The sequence below is a fragment of the Caloenas nicobarica genome, chromosome 1 (assembly GCF_036013445.1).
Source record: "Caloenas nicobarica isolate bCalNic1 chromosome 1, bCalNic1.hap1, whole genome shotgun sequence".
NCBI lineage: Eukaryota > Metazoa > Chordata > Aves > Columbiformes > Columbidae > Caloenas > Caloenas nicobarica.
In genome coordinates this window covers 125,597,464-125,614,323 of record NC_088245.1, presented here as the reverse complement: position 1 = coordinate 125,614,323, position 16,860 = coordinate 125,597,464, and the positions used below count along the sequence as shown (strand labels likewise).

The window sequence follows — 16,860 nt, the reverse complement described above, 5'->3', positions numbered from 1 at the left end:
TCAGAGTCTTTCATTGACAATGGGTATTTTATAATCCATCATTTGGATGGATGAATGTGTATGCTGATTCTGAATCTAAATTAAAAATATGCCTGAAAACAGGGTACTTCAGTGAAACATCATTTAATATGCAGGAAAACAGCTATGGAGGACAGAATGGAGGTGGCAAAGGTGATGTGGGGAGCCCCACAACCCACCATCAGCAGTGCCTGCATCCTCCAGTGCAACTGATGGTGCCGGCTCTGCCCGGCCAGACTTACCAAAATGGTGGTGACGATAAGCGTCCGGTTAGCCAAGGAATCTGTGATGTTGGTCGATCGGTCCTTGTTGCTGTCTGTCATGTTAAGGCCGCTGTATGAGTTCCAAGCCCCGATCTGCACAGAAGAGAGCAGGTGAGCGGCTGCCTGGCTACAGAGATCTGAAATTTATCCCTAAATGCTCGCCACCTGGGAGGGGTGCACTGGCTCTGGTCCCCACAGAAAGAGACATCGGCAGTAGGAAATGCTAGAGGAGGGAAACGGCTGTAGGTGTGAGTACGGCAGCAACGTCAAATGTCTGATTTAGAAAACACAGGGAACACACCACCCTTTCAAAAGCAGGTGGAAATGAATAAGCTGTAAGAGTATAAGACGTCAATACAGTGGTGCTATTAGCCAATTCGCTACAAAAGTGGAACATGTTGACTTCATTTCCTGCTAAAAAATGTCACATTTCTTTTTTTTCTTTTTTAAAAATTTTTGTAAATGGTAGAGTTGAAACATATGGCAAGACCTCTCTCTTCCAGTACAACAGATTAAAAGCTTGAATATATATGCTGAAGCAGATTGATGGATGCTCTGGCCTTTTGCTCTGCCTTCAGCAGATTTAGCAAAGATTATTCTGTCATTTCTTGACTACTACATATGACAAGACTAGCAAGTTGATACCATTTCACTCGCTGATTAGTGTTTGCACAGTAAATACAAGTGGCCAAAGGCAAATTCCTTTCTAGGCCCAGAGACAGTGAAGAATTGCAGTATTTAATGCCCAATCCAAAGCCTCAAGAGAAAGATCTTCATGTTTTCAGTGGATTTGGATCTACACCTTGTGAGGGTAGAAATTATAACCATGTTGATTTATTCAGATACATATATACTTAACATAAATACAGTCTGAAAGCATTTCCAGGGTTTTTTTGTCTTTAGATTTACATACACAGCATGGCTGAGGGCTGGTGTGAGAAAACTCCAGGCAAGGGGCTGGCTCAGGGAGTTGAGTTTATATCCAACATTTGTGGAGATCACCAGAGGGATGGCGTGGAGGTCTGACATCCACCATCCACAGAGCCCTTCACATCACCACGCTACTCTGCCAGCATGTTTCAGCTTTACCCAGGAGGGATCTGCCTTCCAGTCCTCCCTGCTCGGATTGCCAGCAAAGCTGCCAAGTCTAAGGCAAAACCTGCTGACTTGTCCTGTGTGCTGAAGGTCTCTATTTGCCATCTGATGCTGTGTCATTTCAGACCCAGACTGGACATTTTTTCTTTGATTGTTAACTGAGGCAGAGATGCTGTTGCCTTTTTACCAAACCCAGCAGATTAGTTTATGCCTGCTGAGTGTGAATTTGGGGTAATAACTGTGTAATTTCAAACAAACTTAGGGTTTGCATCCCTGGATCCCATTGCTTTTGCCTTTCACAAACTTTTTTCCAGAGTATGCCTAATGGGGATAGTCATGCCATTTTTTTTTTTTTTTTTAATTACTTTTTCAAGAATTTATCAGTCATTCCCTTTGTTTCCAAAACTAGATCAGGTTGCAAAACTGATCTGGAAAGTACACACAAAATAAAATGTTGGATATTATGATAACCTGTGCCAGAAATATAGTAAATAACCAGTATCCTTGAATTTGCACCAAGGTGGCTGAGTTAACCAAAGAGCTGTTCTGCTCGTTGTTGCTGAATTGATATGCTTTTATCAGCTGGCAGCAGGGAAGAGGAGAATAACCATGAAGAGCATGGAGCGACACAGTCACAGTGCATACAAAATACACCAGGAGACCTTCCTACGTCTGGATAAAAGAATGACACCACAGGTCAGCCTTGATTAGAGTGATGGAGGAGGTCGGAGGGGCACTGGAAGAATGAGGCCAAGGTAGTACATCACTATGGTGAATCCAGGGGATTTATTGCAGTTTAGTGACAAGTTTGAGAGGTGTCATATGCCCTTCTCAGCAAGCCTGTGCTCTGAACCAATTGTAATTTGGTTTAAATCAATTCAGCATAACACGAAATGCCTAGAGTCAAAAGTAAGATTGGTTCAATAGCATTCTGCATGTCAGGTAGGATGATCTATTCACCAGTAATGAGGGAAATTGGGGCCTTTGTGCCTTAGCCTGATTCACTGAAGATTAAAACAATGTTATTAAGTATGTGCTTTATAAGAACACAAAAAGAGTGGTATAGGATGTTTTGCGCTGGTCTACTTCATAGGATTAAAAGCCCTCTCAAAACAACCCCAAACCAAAACCTTTTCTAACTGTGTGTGTGGGAGGGGTGGGGAATAATAACATTTGTGTGAAATACATACAAAATATAATTCTAAGTGTTATAAGAAATTTTTATCTTGTGACTCCAGAACACTTTAAACATGGTAAATGCAGCTGTGGGTTGTACCTCCAGTGGGGAGCAGTGCGCCAAGCTGATCTCTGACTCCCACTTCGGTACATTATCCACCAGGGAGAGGCACTTCACATTAAAAGAGGGCTGAGATTCCTGGGGTAATTTAGATCTTTTATAAACAAGCTTGATTCCAATTTCTGTGTGTTAGCGAGTGACAGCATCAACTTAATCATCTATATTATTTTCTGTAAGGAGCTAATAACGCACTTGTCAAAATTTTGAGTCAACAATGCTCGAACACTGCCTGCACAGTATGCATTTTGTGGGAGGTAGAAAAAACCCCTAATCCTGTATGTTGAAACAGTCCTTGCTGCTAATGCTAATACACATTCAAAATGGTGCAAATTTATAACTCATGATGAATCTTAGGTGAATCAGGAAGGATAACAACTGAGAAAAGGACTGCTTTTGCTGCAGCCAGGAGCTTCTATGGGGGGAAAGCATACCTCCCAAGAAATAAAATAATACTTTAAAAAAATGGTGGAAAAGCTAAATCCTGCCACAATATTTTTATTATTTGGAACTACAGTGATGCGACTTGGGACAAAACTTATTCTACTAGAAAAATTCATACTCTTGGATAGACTGTTGTCTCTAAACTGCAATATGAGAGTCACTAGCAAAACCCAAAGGATGAGTCTGAAGACCCAGCCCGAAGGTTTTTTGCATCACCAATCTGTGTACAAACCTTCTTCCACACTTTATATAAATGATTAGAAACCTCGCCAGCAGCCTTGGTACAGAGAAAAATAAACAGAGTCCTTCATTAAAAATGAAAAGAGAACCAGTCTGGAGAGCTATGTAGGAACAATTACATTTAAAGTCTCAATGAACTCATCAGCAATTATCATTTGGAGTTAAGCCAGTGTATGCAGAAAAGGGACAGTGCTGCCTCCAGCTGACATGAGCTGGTGATGTTACCTGTTTGGGGATGTTTGGACACCCACAGCAGCCACCTCCTAGGCAGTGGTGGAAAGAACCCTGCGGTGCCCATCGGGAACCCACGCTTGCTGGCTGAGTCCAGGGCAAGGCCACCCCACCTCTCTCCAGGGCCCCCCGAAGTCCCCCTCAGTCTCCAGCACGGGCCCTGGCTAGTGGCGACAGGGTTTGGATGCCACCAGCAGCCCCATCCATCTGGCCAAAGCATCCATGGCTTTGGGCTTCTTCCTATGGTCTCTGCAAGTCAAGGAGCTATCCCTGCCTTACACCTCTGCATCTTTAGGAGAATTTGTAAGTGGTAAAGTAAGGAAAAGAAGATCTTTTGAAACAGATTTTTTTTTTTTTCCAGAGACATGCTTCCCTGAGTATTCTGAAGGAACGTGATTTTTATTTGTCTTTTGTTTGAATGCAGAACCAGTTTCTGAAATTGTATCAAGCAGAACTTTCTGTTTTCAAACAAAGACACTACAACTCACTTAGTTCCCTGTAGTCTCACAATTTCAGCACAATTTATGATAAGCAGTTAGAGATGTGAGGGAAAAACAACTTATCTAATCTCAAAAACATGAAGAATTTTTAACATCTCAACTCTTTTTGAGGTTATTACTCAAGCCCCTTCTTTTCTCTCTCCCTCAGGTCACATTTATTAAAAGCAGTTCATGTAAGATAAGTCTAGGTTTTATCTGTAGATACGAATTTACCACACCAAGGTACAGCAGCCAGAACTGAAGATAATGTGCTCTTAAAATAATTATTTCCATTCAGATAATTATTTCCAGTCCCAAATTCCTATCCCATACCTCGAAATTCAAGGTGCACATTGTAAAATAATAAAACAATCTTAGTAGCTCTGTTTTGACTTTGACTTAAATAATCTTGAGCATAGTGGTTTTTACCTCAAGCACAGTAGATTCAAGCTGAGAAGAACAGACTTTCCTACGCCCCTGTCGAATTAGCTTTCTGTCATTGTTTTACAAAAGATCTGGTTACCTTTTCTGTTCCTTCCTCCTTGAGGCTAATAATGTCCAAATCAAAATCCTTCCGTAAGCCATCAGTTTTGTTGAAGGTTATGCGCCCTGTCAGGCCATCCCACCGTGCCTGTGTGAACACAAAAACACTCTTCCCTGTAACGATCAGTAGGAACTAGTCTGAAGCCATAAGAAATATTGTATTTTAAATTAACCTTAGCATTGAATCACTTCCAAATAATTTTAAAATATATGTGGCTTTGTTCCTTCAATAAAAAACACTTTCTTCAACATTTTTGTTATCAAGTTTCTCTTCAATATGTTTTATATTTTACAATCAGTAACAAGTTTGTGACAGTTTATCTGTATTGATTTACATATGCCTAGTACTGTATACATAAAGATACACTGAAGAGAGAGAAAGAGAGAATAAAATATGTATTATTTGTCCAAAGACAGGCCAGTTTTGCAGTGCATAAGATTCACTAAGAAATTAAAAAAGGGAAGCTGCCATTGTCTAAGCTTTGAGTCTGAACCTCAGAGTAGGACAGCCTAAATCCACCTGTCCCTCTGGAGTGATCCTCTTTGCCCCAGCCCAGGACCTTCTAAGTTCTCCATGATGTATGGGTAACAAATGACAACTGGTGCTAGACAGGAGTCCCCAGAAGGTCTTCAGTGAACCAAGGCAGCTAACCATCCCAAATCACCAAAGCTTTCTCAACACTTTAGTTGTGCATTTCCTAGTCTTACATGATAGATACCACCACTGCTACTCAGGGCCCAGAAATCCAGATTTTTCCAGGACAAGATAAATGACAGAAGGGCTTTTGTCATTCTTGCTCGGTTTCTTAGACAGGTAGTTTTTAAATCTCCCCCACCAGCACTGGACTTCTAATATCCTTGGACTTTGCTGCAAATCCCAGCTGAATTGTTTCACTAATCCCCACGCAGTTCGCATCGCCAAGGACAAAGACACAAGCTCCCAGGTAAGCAAATGAGGAGCATCATTCCTGCCACTGCCTGTGCTCACAGGTGTTGTTGGCACAACGACGACAGCTCTAAAAGCAGACTTCCAGGAAAAATTCATCCAGTCACAGAGACCTAAGAAAAACTTTCTAGTGTAAGGTACACACGTCTTACATAGGTGTATGAAGTACAGCATCTGAGTGGCATATGATCAGTTTTGGTCCAGGCAGCATTTTACTGTTCTATCATAATTAAGTGAAATAATATTTTCCTTGTTTTAAACATTAGCATCAGCAATAAGTTAAAGTAGTGGATTTTGTACATCAGTCTGTATAGCCATAATAATAACCTGTGCTGGGCAACACTTCTTCAGTGCTGCAAGATTAATGTCCAGAACTGACTTTATCTGCAATTTAAGTTTTCTGTATCTTGTAGGCTTCTCAGCAAGCTCACTTTCTTTTAAATGAGGTCTATCTGTCTCTCATATAGCCTTTATTTGTCCTCAAAGCTGAAGCTTACCTGTAAAAGAAAGTATTTGATGGATTTCAAACTGCAGACAATTTTTATAATCTGTTTTTGGGAACTCCTGCATTAGATTAAATTCTTGAAAGGTAAAAGAAAGGCTAATGATAAGTGATAGCATATTTTTTTCATGTTTGTCAGCCATTTAATGCTTAAATTACAAGCTTTTCTACTGCACATTGTTATTTGCTTCATTTAATTTGTTGTAGATGGATGACATAAGGAAAGCTGCATTAAAAACCAGCAGAGTTACAGAATGGCATCTCCCTTTCTTGTTAAATCTAAATTCTAGCTGCAAATCTGCAGGATTTAATCTCAGATGCTGGGGTGTTATCACCATGTGTCTCAGACAAATCTGGCATGTCTAGAATTTTGTGGAAACATAGCAGGGTTTCGAACCATGCCGAAGTAACATAAGAATAGAAAAACACAAATGCAACAAACTTTCTATGAGACTTCCCGTCTTAATTACGCGGGAACATATGAAAATCTCAGCTGTAAGCAGTGAAAAACTTGTGGTTTTGTATGCTGATATAATTAAGATAGCAGGAGGGGACACATATGAATGCATTTTGTTGTATAATATATCTTTCTGAATCTGTCTTTTTATTACACTGACAAGGCCCCCATTTCTTATTCATAAAGATGGAACATTTTGTAAAATATGATCTTTAGAGATCAATTCCTCCTCAGAGGGCAATTTGCTTCTGTGAAATGCTTACATTTATTGATTACATATCAGATGCTCAGCTTCTCTGCTAATGTGATATGATCTTGAATAAAGGAATCAAGAAACCAACACATTATTTTTGGAAATGATATCAGGAGCCTAAACCTCCATTCCTGTCAAGAAGATTTATATGGTGAAATGCAAGCTCACTTTTTAAAATAGACATAGGTGTTTCTACCCCCACACTAAAAAAATGGAAGTAAAATATATAAACTGCATAGATATATGCTTAAATTTCAAGGTACCAGAGAAGTGCATATGACTTAAATTTTAAATAGGAGTCAGGGAGTCTTTCTCAGAAGAGTTAATCTTAAATATTGAACGTGTTTTTCAGATCCTGATGGTGAAGGCACAAGCTCCAAAAAACATTTAAATTCTAAACTTTACTAGTGATTTATATTTTATAGATTTTATTTATTCTAAATAAAAATAAAACATTTGGGGTTGAGTCCAGTGAGCATAATTTAATTTCTGACTTCAAGACAGTTGTGGTGCATGTGCGCACAGCAAGTCTAGACAGACAGATGATGAATCTTTCCTGATCAGAAGCAAAAGTTTTCCTTAAGAAACAAAGGAAGGGACAGGCTAGGAACCTACAGCCCATCCCAGGCCTTCTGAAGTCTGTGCTAAAACTTTCAAGCTTTTAAAACTATTTGAGTCCTAAAGTAAAACAGCCTGCTGCATGCAAAAACAGTGAAAATTATCATTGCTCTGAAATCATAGCTGTATGCCACCACTTCTAGATGCCTGTCAGGTAAATCAAGGATGTGAGTGCCAATTAGGAGCCGTGTTCAGGCAAACAGAATAGGCAGCAGTTGCACAGTTCTCAAATGCAATTAATGAACAGAAATGAAGCAGAACTTTCTGAGTAGTCAGAAACCACATGACTGTTTAATACAGCAATGGGATTTCATGCTTTTATACACAAGATTTATAGCAATTTTAATGCTTCTAGTGACACTCCATGTTAAATGTTACAGGATATAATAAAAATTGAATCGGAACCTAATAATGTAATTCATCAGAAGAAATTGCTTTTTTTGCACTCTGTCCTTGCTTTAATATTAGAACTAAGGACACAATTTGAAACTCTTATAGAAAGAATTTGTTTGTTTATATAATTTTGAGTATTACTTGCAGCTTGATTAAAAAAATGTGATTTTCAATGGCTTCTGTTTGTAACATCCTTTTCTTTTCTTAGATCTCATTTATACAAGGTTACAGGCTGCCTCTGACAACAGAACTGTGAGGAAATGCTGTTCTTTTGGGAGCTTGGTTTGCAGCGGTAGGGCAATGCACTATTTGTCTGGGGTTCAAAATAGGGTCTCACATTCTTCAATACTGTGTTTTATCACTCAATTATTATTCCTGTTTCTAAGTTGTAAATATTTGATGACTTTCTCCTGTTTATTAAATGAAAAGGGGTATTAAGCCAATATGTTGGTTTCAACTGGTAGTTGAGAAGCGAACTGTGTAGGACCAGCAGCTACTCAGACTCTTTCTTACTAAGCATTGGAAAGGCAGTAGATAGATTACAGATAAGTCTTCAGTAATTTCTGAAGGCTTTCTGGTACCTGACACAGCACAAATATGTGAAGCAACCTAATTAAAACTGTGAAAATTTATGTTCTTACTACTTTAAAACATTAAGATCGTGAGTAAACTACAAACTGGCATCTGGAGTTAAATACTCAAATTACAACATTGGTTTCTGTATAAATATATTGATGGAAAATTATAACAACTGGAAAAGGAAGCTGACTCAGCTTCTAGGAGCAAACACTCCAGAAGCTTGCTATCAATTCACACCAGCATCATAGGGTCTTTGTATCAATTTCCATTTCATCATCTTGAATCAATTACTACAGCAGCCTTAGTTTCAACCAAAGAAAAATCAACATTTCAATCACAGAATCAATTAGTCCAGCTGCTACCAGACTTACTAGGGCAAAACAACAGGTACATTTCATATTGTTTCCTTTATCGCTACCAGACCTCACTCATATTTCCAGATTTGTATTAGCAAGATATAATTAGACCAAGAAATCATAATGCGATGTGTATGTAATGCATTGACTGAGCAAATATTCAGCTTTATGATGTAACCTCAATAGGATATAGCCAATTTTGTAGATGCTGTATTGCGCTACTGCACACAAAAGTGTCAGTCTTTCTCAGACAAATTGATTGCTTTTTTATTATATATTTGCTTTTTTCTTATCAATATATGTTTATTCAAATACTTTAGTTATCCACTCATCTGCCTGTGGCATATTTTCACTTTCTGAGTCCAGCGTCACAGTGACAGATACTGGATAGTTGTGTTTCCGATTAGAAAACTTACAATTTTTCAGTGTCCTCTTTAAAGTATTCAAAGTGCCCTGGTAAAACAAACATACAAAGGCATAATCTTATTTTAATTTTCAAACTATTACATTTAATAATGTTTCATAATGTGCAGACATTTCCACTCTTCTGCGAAAATTCCACTCATTCCAAAAACCTATGAAATACAAAAGTTTTTCTGAACTTGTTCTTTAGACCTCCGCTTGTAATTAGTCAAGCAATCTCTTTAGACTTTCAAACACAAGTTTTAACATTTTGTTGTTCCTGCTGTTCAAAAACTAAGACCCCATATTTTGAACATATGTCTGGAGCTAACGTAAGAAGAAAACACCTGAGACATACATATGCACTACCAAATGCAAATGAAACTGTGAGTATACCGCTTACTAAATATGTATATATTTTGAATTCACTTTAAATGGTATGAGGAAAAAATGTCATAACTCTTAACAAATCTTTAAAATACATAGAAAAAGCAGTTGATAAAACTTCTGAGTGAAAAGGCAGGAAGAAAACTTATTTTAGCAGTGTCGTGGCACAAAATGACCCGTTCTGTTGTTCAGCTCCCAAATCCCATAGAACACCAGGTTCAAACCTGACCTTGTGGAAGATATTTGGACACTTTGCATCTGCTATTGAAGCCTGAATTATTGTTTAAGATGAAAATTTTGTAAATTCACTAAAAACAACATCTTATATGAAGACTATTCTTGGATATGTAATGCTAAATGACAGTCTTCTTCATTCAAAAGTCTTACAAACGCATCTGGGCACACAAAAAACTCCACTGCAATTAACTGGTGAAATTTCCAAAGTAGACAATAGCTCATATCTGGTGATCCATTTTGTAAAACAGTCTGTATTTTTTCTTTCTCTCTCTTCTTTTTTTTTTTTGAGGGGATGGGGGAGGTTTCTTTCTCTTGCTGTTTATGTGTAACTTGAACAATCTGAAACCTTATCCCCTAAAGGCATGTAATCAGAAGTTTTTTTCTACAGATTTAATGGGAGCTTGGAAGATAAACTGATTAGCTCAACTTTTCAGTATGGGAGAACCACATTCAGAAGCTAGAGTGAAGTCTGATCAAAAATAAGGATGTTTTCCTGTCTGCTCAGTTTTGTCAATGAGGTTATCTTGACTTTTGGTAGACTGCTTTCTCAAGCATGTTAAAGGTAACCTACAAAGGCAAGTAATTGGACTGTATATTTTTTTTTAATGATGGATATTTGGGCCAAGAATATTTATATTTTTAATTCTTGGTGTCATAATTTGTATTTTTATTATTAGAAGCTACTAGGCAAAACTGAACATTAGTTATTCATTTAATGTACATTTCTAATTAACCACAGTTGTGAAGTAAAAGGTATTAACTTACACTACCACCATACTGTTGTTTTCCTTTCTTTTTTTAATGATGAATGAAAAAGCTTATTGCCAATCATCTGACCTGGAACTGGGGAAGCATTAGTATTCAACTCCCCAAATTATGTTTGCTCATTTGCCATTGCACAGTGGCAGAGACATTCTAACGACATTGTCTTTTTGGACCTACGTATCCTCTGAAATGAATGCATTGGGTTTGGACTGAGATTAGGAAATTCAATTTGCTTCTGTGCTGGTTTACCAAAATGAGCAACTTGAAAGGAAACCAGTCTTGTCCTGAAGACAGACTTTACACTATCATTTCCTTTAGCCACCATCTCACTAGAACATTTTACTTCAGCTAAACATGAGCAACCTAGAGTGAAGACAGCAAAGCAACTTCCGCAAATGTCTCCATGCCACTTCAGGTACGGCATCCTTCAGCTTTTAAGAAGAGGTGGCAGAGGAGTACAGAAGGGGATCTCAAACAGCATATCAGATGTACCAGCGTGACAGAGCTGCTCTGTTTAGTCAGCGTTACCTACTTGTAAAGAAGGTGAACATCTGCTTTAGTTTTGAACGAGTAATCCCAAATTTCTGATGAGGCCTGTTGTGCTAACTGACATCCAAATGCAGAGGCGGGCAATGACATCTACTCCATTGGGTCTTAGACTTATTAACAGATCAGAACTCTCAGGGTTACAGAGTTACTGACAAAGATTAATGCACATATACAGAGGATATTGATTGTGTTGCTTGATGGCAAGAGACAAGACAATGACTGAGCTCTTTTCCTCCTTTTTTTTTTTCTTCCACTCTCAACTTTTTCTTCTTGACTACAAAATCAGATATCTGAAAAATTTATAAAACATAGGCATACCTAAACCTACTGTCACCGCATACTCAGAATACCATAGATCACTTTTGCAGAATCTTCCAAAACCATACATACTAACCAAAATAGTAATGACCAAGGAAAGGTTTACTTTAGTTTTCCTTTGGTTTTCTTTCTTTTTTGGAAGAGAAAGCTCCTGCTTTATTAGAATTGCAGAGACAGTTGATATATTTAAGTGACAGTGATATTGCTTCTAGTTACAGTGGAACTCATAATGTGCTCTGAGCCACACATCAACTTATCAGCTCTCACAATTAATCCTCTTATTAAATGAGATCCTCAAGGATTATGGAATATAGTGAGTTAGTGTATGACTTTTCCATTATCCTGGTCCAAATCTAGTGTAACAGATGTAATAGAAAGAATTTCAGCATTCATCATTACAGGGTTTTATCTATGCCACTGAAAATCACAATGCTTTGTAGCCTCTTTACTCGGAAGACGTCCAGGACTGGAACAGTCCCAGGCTTTTAGTAAGCAGCACTGGAATGGAAAAGAGGAGGTGTGGGGGAAGCTTGCTCTTAGGAAGGGGTTTAGGCAGCTGTTACAAGACTGAGCACACCGTTGCCTTGAAACAAGAGAGAAATGGTGGGTAAATAGGGAAGAGGGATTCCTTAGGAGTCACAGGCTGTTCTGCAAGCCATTCAAGAGCACTCATTTCCAGAGCAGTGGCTGAGCTTAATGACGTTCAGGGGTAGTCATATGAAAGGTTTATGGTGTGACAAATTTGACAAATGAACCCTGAATACTTGAGGATGAAGGCTTAGGTGGATTCATTTCAGAGCATATGTTTGAAAAGCCTTGGAGTTTTTTTAAAGCTTACACCTGCCAGATTGCTTGATATCAATACCAGAGATGAGGGAGTGGGTGTGAAGAATCGGAAGGGAAGGTCAAACCTTGCCTGTTCTTCTTCTTAGTAAGTGCAGAGTCTGTCCTATCATGCATGAACATGACTGTCACTGAAGCATCTGGGTGGGATTACTGTCGACTATGAAGTTGGAAACCATAACTTTACACTACTGCATTAACGTGGATTGGGATCTCATTGTAAGAGCTACCACTTGTATAGACGAGACAGTATATAGAGAAATCCTCTTCCACACAGCTAACAGACTAAATACACTAACTAGCCATCATCCATCTTTTACAGAGGGGAACCACAGCATTTCCAGCTCCAGGACTTTTTTACCTAGAGTCTAGGTTCTGCTGCTTTTGTTTTAGAGTGATGTAGTAGCTATAAGGATGGATGGTGAACAGCCTGATCCTTGGAAGTGCCTGCCAAGCAATGACCGGTTTTACCCTCTCAGGTAACCACTGCACAGTTTTTGGAGCTGCCCTGAAGTGATTTGCTCAGAGTTGCACAGTCTGTGGCAAAGGCAGGAACTGAACCAAAGCTCTCGCATTCCCACCCAGCATCTTGAGTGGGAAAAGTTCTCTCCAGCTGAGCTGTTGTCTTCTTACAGTAACATCCACCCATTGAATGACAGGGATGACATGGAGCCCGTGCAGGCTTTATGTGGTGCAAAGCACCGTGTCATTTCCAACTGAGATAACCGGACCGAGTGCAGACAAATCTGTGAATAAGTGAGTAGGAGGCAGTGTAGTTGAGGAACAGATTGTTTCAATGAGAGTACACTGCTCCAAAACCTAAATCATCTGCATCTAACAGTTATCTCGTATGTTATTTGGAGCAGACTGTGCACAGTGAATGGCTTGATGGTGATGTGACTAGGGCTCCTGGGAGCTTTTCCAATACAAACAAGTATGATCTAGCTTAGGCCATGCACTTAAACTTAAATAGAAATATCAGTGTGGAGTAAAGGGTGAGAACTTTAAGTAGGCAAGGACATATAAAATATGTTTTGAAAAAAGGTTTTGTGTAGCAAATATCAAAATATCCTCCATATACTCAGATAAAAATACTTTATAGTAATTCTTGCTCATTTTTTATAAACAGATCTACTTTTCGGGTAATATTTAATAAAGTAAAAATGTAATGGAAGAAAATATACATATTTTTGTCAGATTTCCTGTTTTGATTTTAGATATCACAGTATCAGAACCTTGCAGATAATTTTTATCAGTCCAATATGTATTTATTCTTAGTATGCAAATTCTAGGACAATTATTTTGCAATGGGTGCACAGATCATTGCATAAATTAAGTGATTTTCCACTTGAAGTTTTATTTCAGAATAGGAATCTCTATTGGCATTAACTTCAGCCATACATTATCTTCATGGAAAGCTGAATTTTATTTTCTAATAAATCATCATGGGATGCAAGTCTAGCAGTTGTTTTGTTTGCTCTTTTAATTAGGAGTTTTCAGTTCAAAGAAAGAAACAGTAATAGGTTTATATGAGAAATGCATCCATTACTTTATGGACAAGCACATTTCTAAAAAGTAAAACAAAGGAAAATATTTCTTTTAATAGCAGTGGATCAAACCCTAATATCAAATTATCTAGGAGAGAAGTCCTACCAAGGTAAATAACTGGATTAATCTTTGGATTAGCTAAATATTACTGCATCAGAGCCTGGAGAATAAATGCAGCCAGTATCTATAGATGCTATAATTGGCTCAACACTAAAACACGGTGACAAAGATGTGGGTGAAGAAATTCAGTTCTACGTCATCTTTCCCCAGTCACATGCATAGAGACACCTGTGCAGCAGAAAGATCAGGCGACTGACACACAGACCTTTCCTCAGATAGAGGAGGAGACAGTGAGTTATTGGGACTTCTTACATCCAGAGTCTTGTTCTGCTCACTTCTTTTTTTTTGTTCCACTCCGTAGATTTTCATTCCCATGAAAACACTCTTACATGTTGACTTTGGCAGTGATAAAAGACCATGAAACAAAAGAAATGTTCTGTTCTCTTACAAGATGTTTTGTGCTCCTTTGTTTGAAGATGCTGCCAATTTTAACGACAACAAAAAAATTGATTAATATCTCCCCAGATGGCTTGCTTTCCCTTCTGTCTTATTTTAAATTCCTACTTTTCTTGTAATGAAAAATCTTCACTTCCTTCTTCTTCCAGTGATCTTCTATGTTTGTTTTAGATTTAGTTAGTTATTATCAAGAATCCCCTGAAAATTACATCCTGTGATTTGATACCAGTTAATCAAGGCTTTGTCTGTTCCTGTCCCTTTCTCAAAATGTTAGTCAGGTCATCAAATTTGGACAAAATCAATCTGGATGAGGTTTTTTGGAAACCCGCCACTGGTTTTGGGGGCAAGTATGGGCTAGCAAGTGACTAATGCACTGAATCATCTTCACTCAGAAGAATTATTACAAATAAGTTGACCCAGAAGCTTGAAAAATATACAGTCTTGGTAGTCTCTGTATGACCAAGTCCACCCATCTTGTTGCTTTCTATGGTCATTACTCTACATGAAGAAGTGGTTCTGCTCAGAGGATTGTCGAGACTTTTTTCCTATGGTGCAGGTCTTCCCAGCCATTTTTGTGGTGAATGGAAATTATAACACCTTCCTGCTTCCCAGTCTTCCTGATTATGCTGATGGGGAGGTCTCTTTTTCTACATAGCAAGGCTATCATTTGCTTAAATGCCTTGAGTTTGGAAGAAAAAAATCAAGTAATTACATTCTTCAGTATATAGTATAAGCTAGTTGCTGGTTTTTGTTTGTTTGTTTTTTGTAAAGAAGAAACATTAAATAAAACCATTTATAGCCAATGTAACCAGGATGCAGGGTACCACACTCTGAATTATTATGCTTTCAAAAAGTAGGCAAAATAACAACTTAAGATAATAAAGATGGCCTTGTTGTGTAATTTCATTTCTTGATGCTCAGTCCATTACTGTCCTCTTGTACAGGGAAGGACTGGATAAGTCTTTATTTAAAAATTAATTTTACACTTGATACAGCAAGTCTTTGACACAGACCAGAGTCACACAGTGCTAGATGTTTTAAAAACTGTAGAATGTGTTCAACAAATATAAAACCAAGCTAAATTAAGGTCTCACTTTACATCTTTAACAATGAAAAATGATGTCAGAATTTAAGCAGGTTTCTTCAGGAACATAATTTACTAACCCTTGTCTTTGTTGCAGGCCAGAGACATTCTGTAAGGCATACCACTCATTACTTGTAGAAACAAGAATCAGCTAGCAGAGGGCTAGGAAACCCTTTATAAATTCTAAGGAAAGAGTTTCTTGAGCTTAGAGGTATTTGAATGAGGCTGGCTCTCCAGTCTAACTGGGGTATCTTCACTCAGAAGAGTTATTACAAATAAGTCGAGACAGAGGCTTGAAAGTTTTACAGGCATGATAGTGCCTGAATGACCAAGTCCACTTATCTTGTTGCTTTCTGTGGTCATAACATTAGCCTACACAAGGAATCAGTTCAGCTCAGAGGATTCTTGTGGTCTTGTGATGTCACACCATGAAAAGAAGGCTGTATTCAATTACTTGATGCAAAATCTAGACTAATCGCTCTCACTCCTGGTCTCTACTAACTAGATGTGCTTGAAATGTATCTTGTCAAAAACAACATAAACTGAAAGGTAGATGTAAATGCTTCAGTTTTCTTTTAATCTTTGATATTTGTGTATGTGACACTGAAGGGATTTAATAAATTCACTCAAGATAAAGTCCGCATCTCTGTCTTTTGAAATACTTCTCTATGCAGTAATTTTTTAATTGTTACTGGATTTGAGTGAGGGGAGCTCATATTGGTTTAGATGATAATTGAATAACAGATAATCATTATTTGGGGGCTTATCCCATGCTTTAAAAGGGACATGACATTCAATCATAAACACCTATTTCATGTTTACACATTCCTTTTAGGAAAGGTGGAATCATCCTTTGTCTCTCTATTCCCTTTATGAAGAGGGACAGCAGCCTCCTTTTTCTTTCTGGGCACAGGTAAGACGTACTTTCTGCAAATGCTTCCACAAGGGCTAAAAGATTAAAATATCATTTAGATATGAATGATATTAGGTCACTGAGAGACAAAAGCTTCTGACAAGGATTTACTTTTCATTAAAAATATCTTAATAAGCTATTGTAGAAAAGTCTTGACCCCAGACAGTGTATTTTATGTAATAGTCTCTTTTGTAGAAACTAGCTGATGACCACTCTGACCTCAAAGCTGTGCTCAGGGCTAGGGGGCTTTTGTCGACTTGCTTTTCTCTATGATTTTCCAAATGCTTCTTGCAGTCACCATTAGCTCACGAGATCTTTAAAGCATAGAAAATTACTCTTTTTGTTTCTATAACTGGTTATTCTACAGCGTCAGACATTTTTGTTAGTGCTTTTCTCCTATAGTCTTGCTGGTAGCACTTCAAGTCTTGGTCATTAGAAAAATAGACAGTGGGTCTGCTAATGCTCTTGCCTGGCACTCTTACCTGAAGTCCTACAGTTGAGAGAGGAGTATCCTCACATTAAATTAGCCATCTTTTATTTTCATGTACTCTGAAAATTCAGAAACCAACTCCAAAATACACGCATTC

The 16,860-nt window shown here is 38.1% G+C and overlaps 1 protein-coding gene across 4 annotated transcripts in view; it reads right to left on the bottom strand.

Annotated features, from left to right (window-relative positions):
• Positions 1–16,860, bottom strand: part of GRIK1 (glutamate ionotropic receptor kainate type subunit 1) — a 173,342-nt gene that overhangs the window by 32,448 nt on the left and 124,034 nt on the right. For all 4 annotated transcript variants that reach the window (XM_065626861.1, XM_065626858.1, XM_065626860.1 and 1 more), the window contains exons 8-9: positions 4,588–4,695; positions 261–374 (exon numbers count right to left, since the gene is read on the bottom strand). In XM_065626861.1, coding sequence (XP_065482933.1) covers positions 261–374; positions 4,588–4,695 — 222 coding nt within the window. The remainder of the gene's footprint in view (positions 1–260; positions 375–4,587; positions 4,696–16,860) is intronic.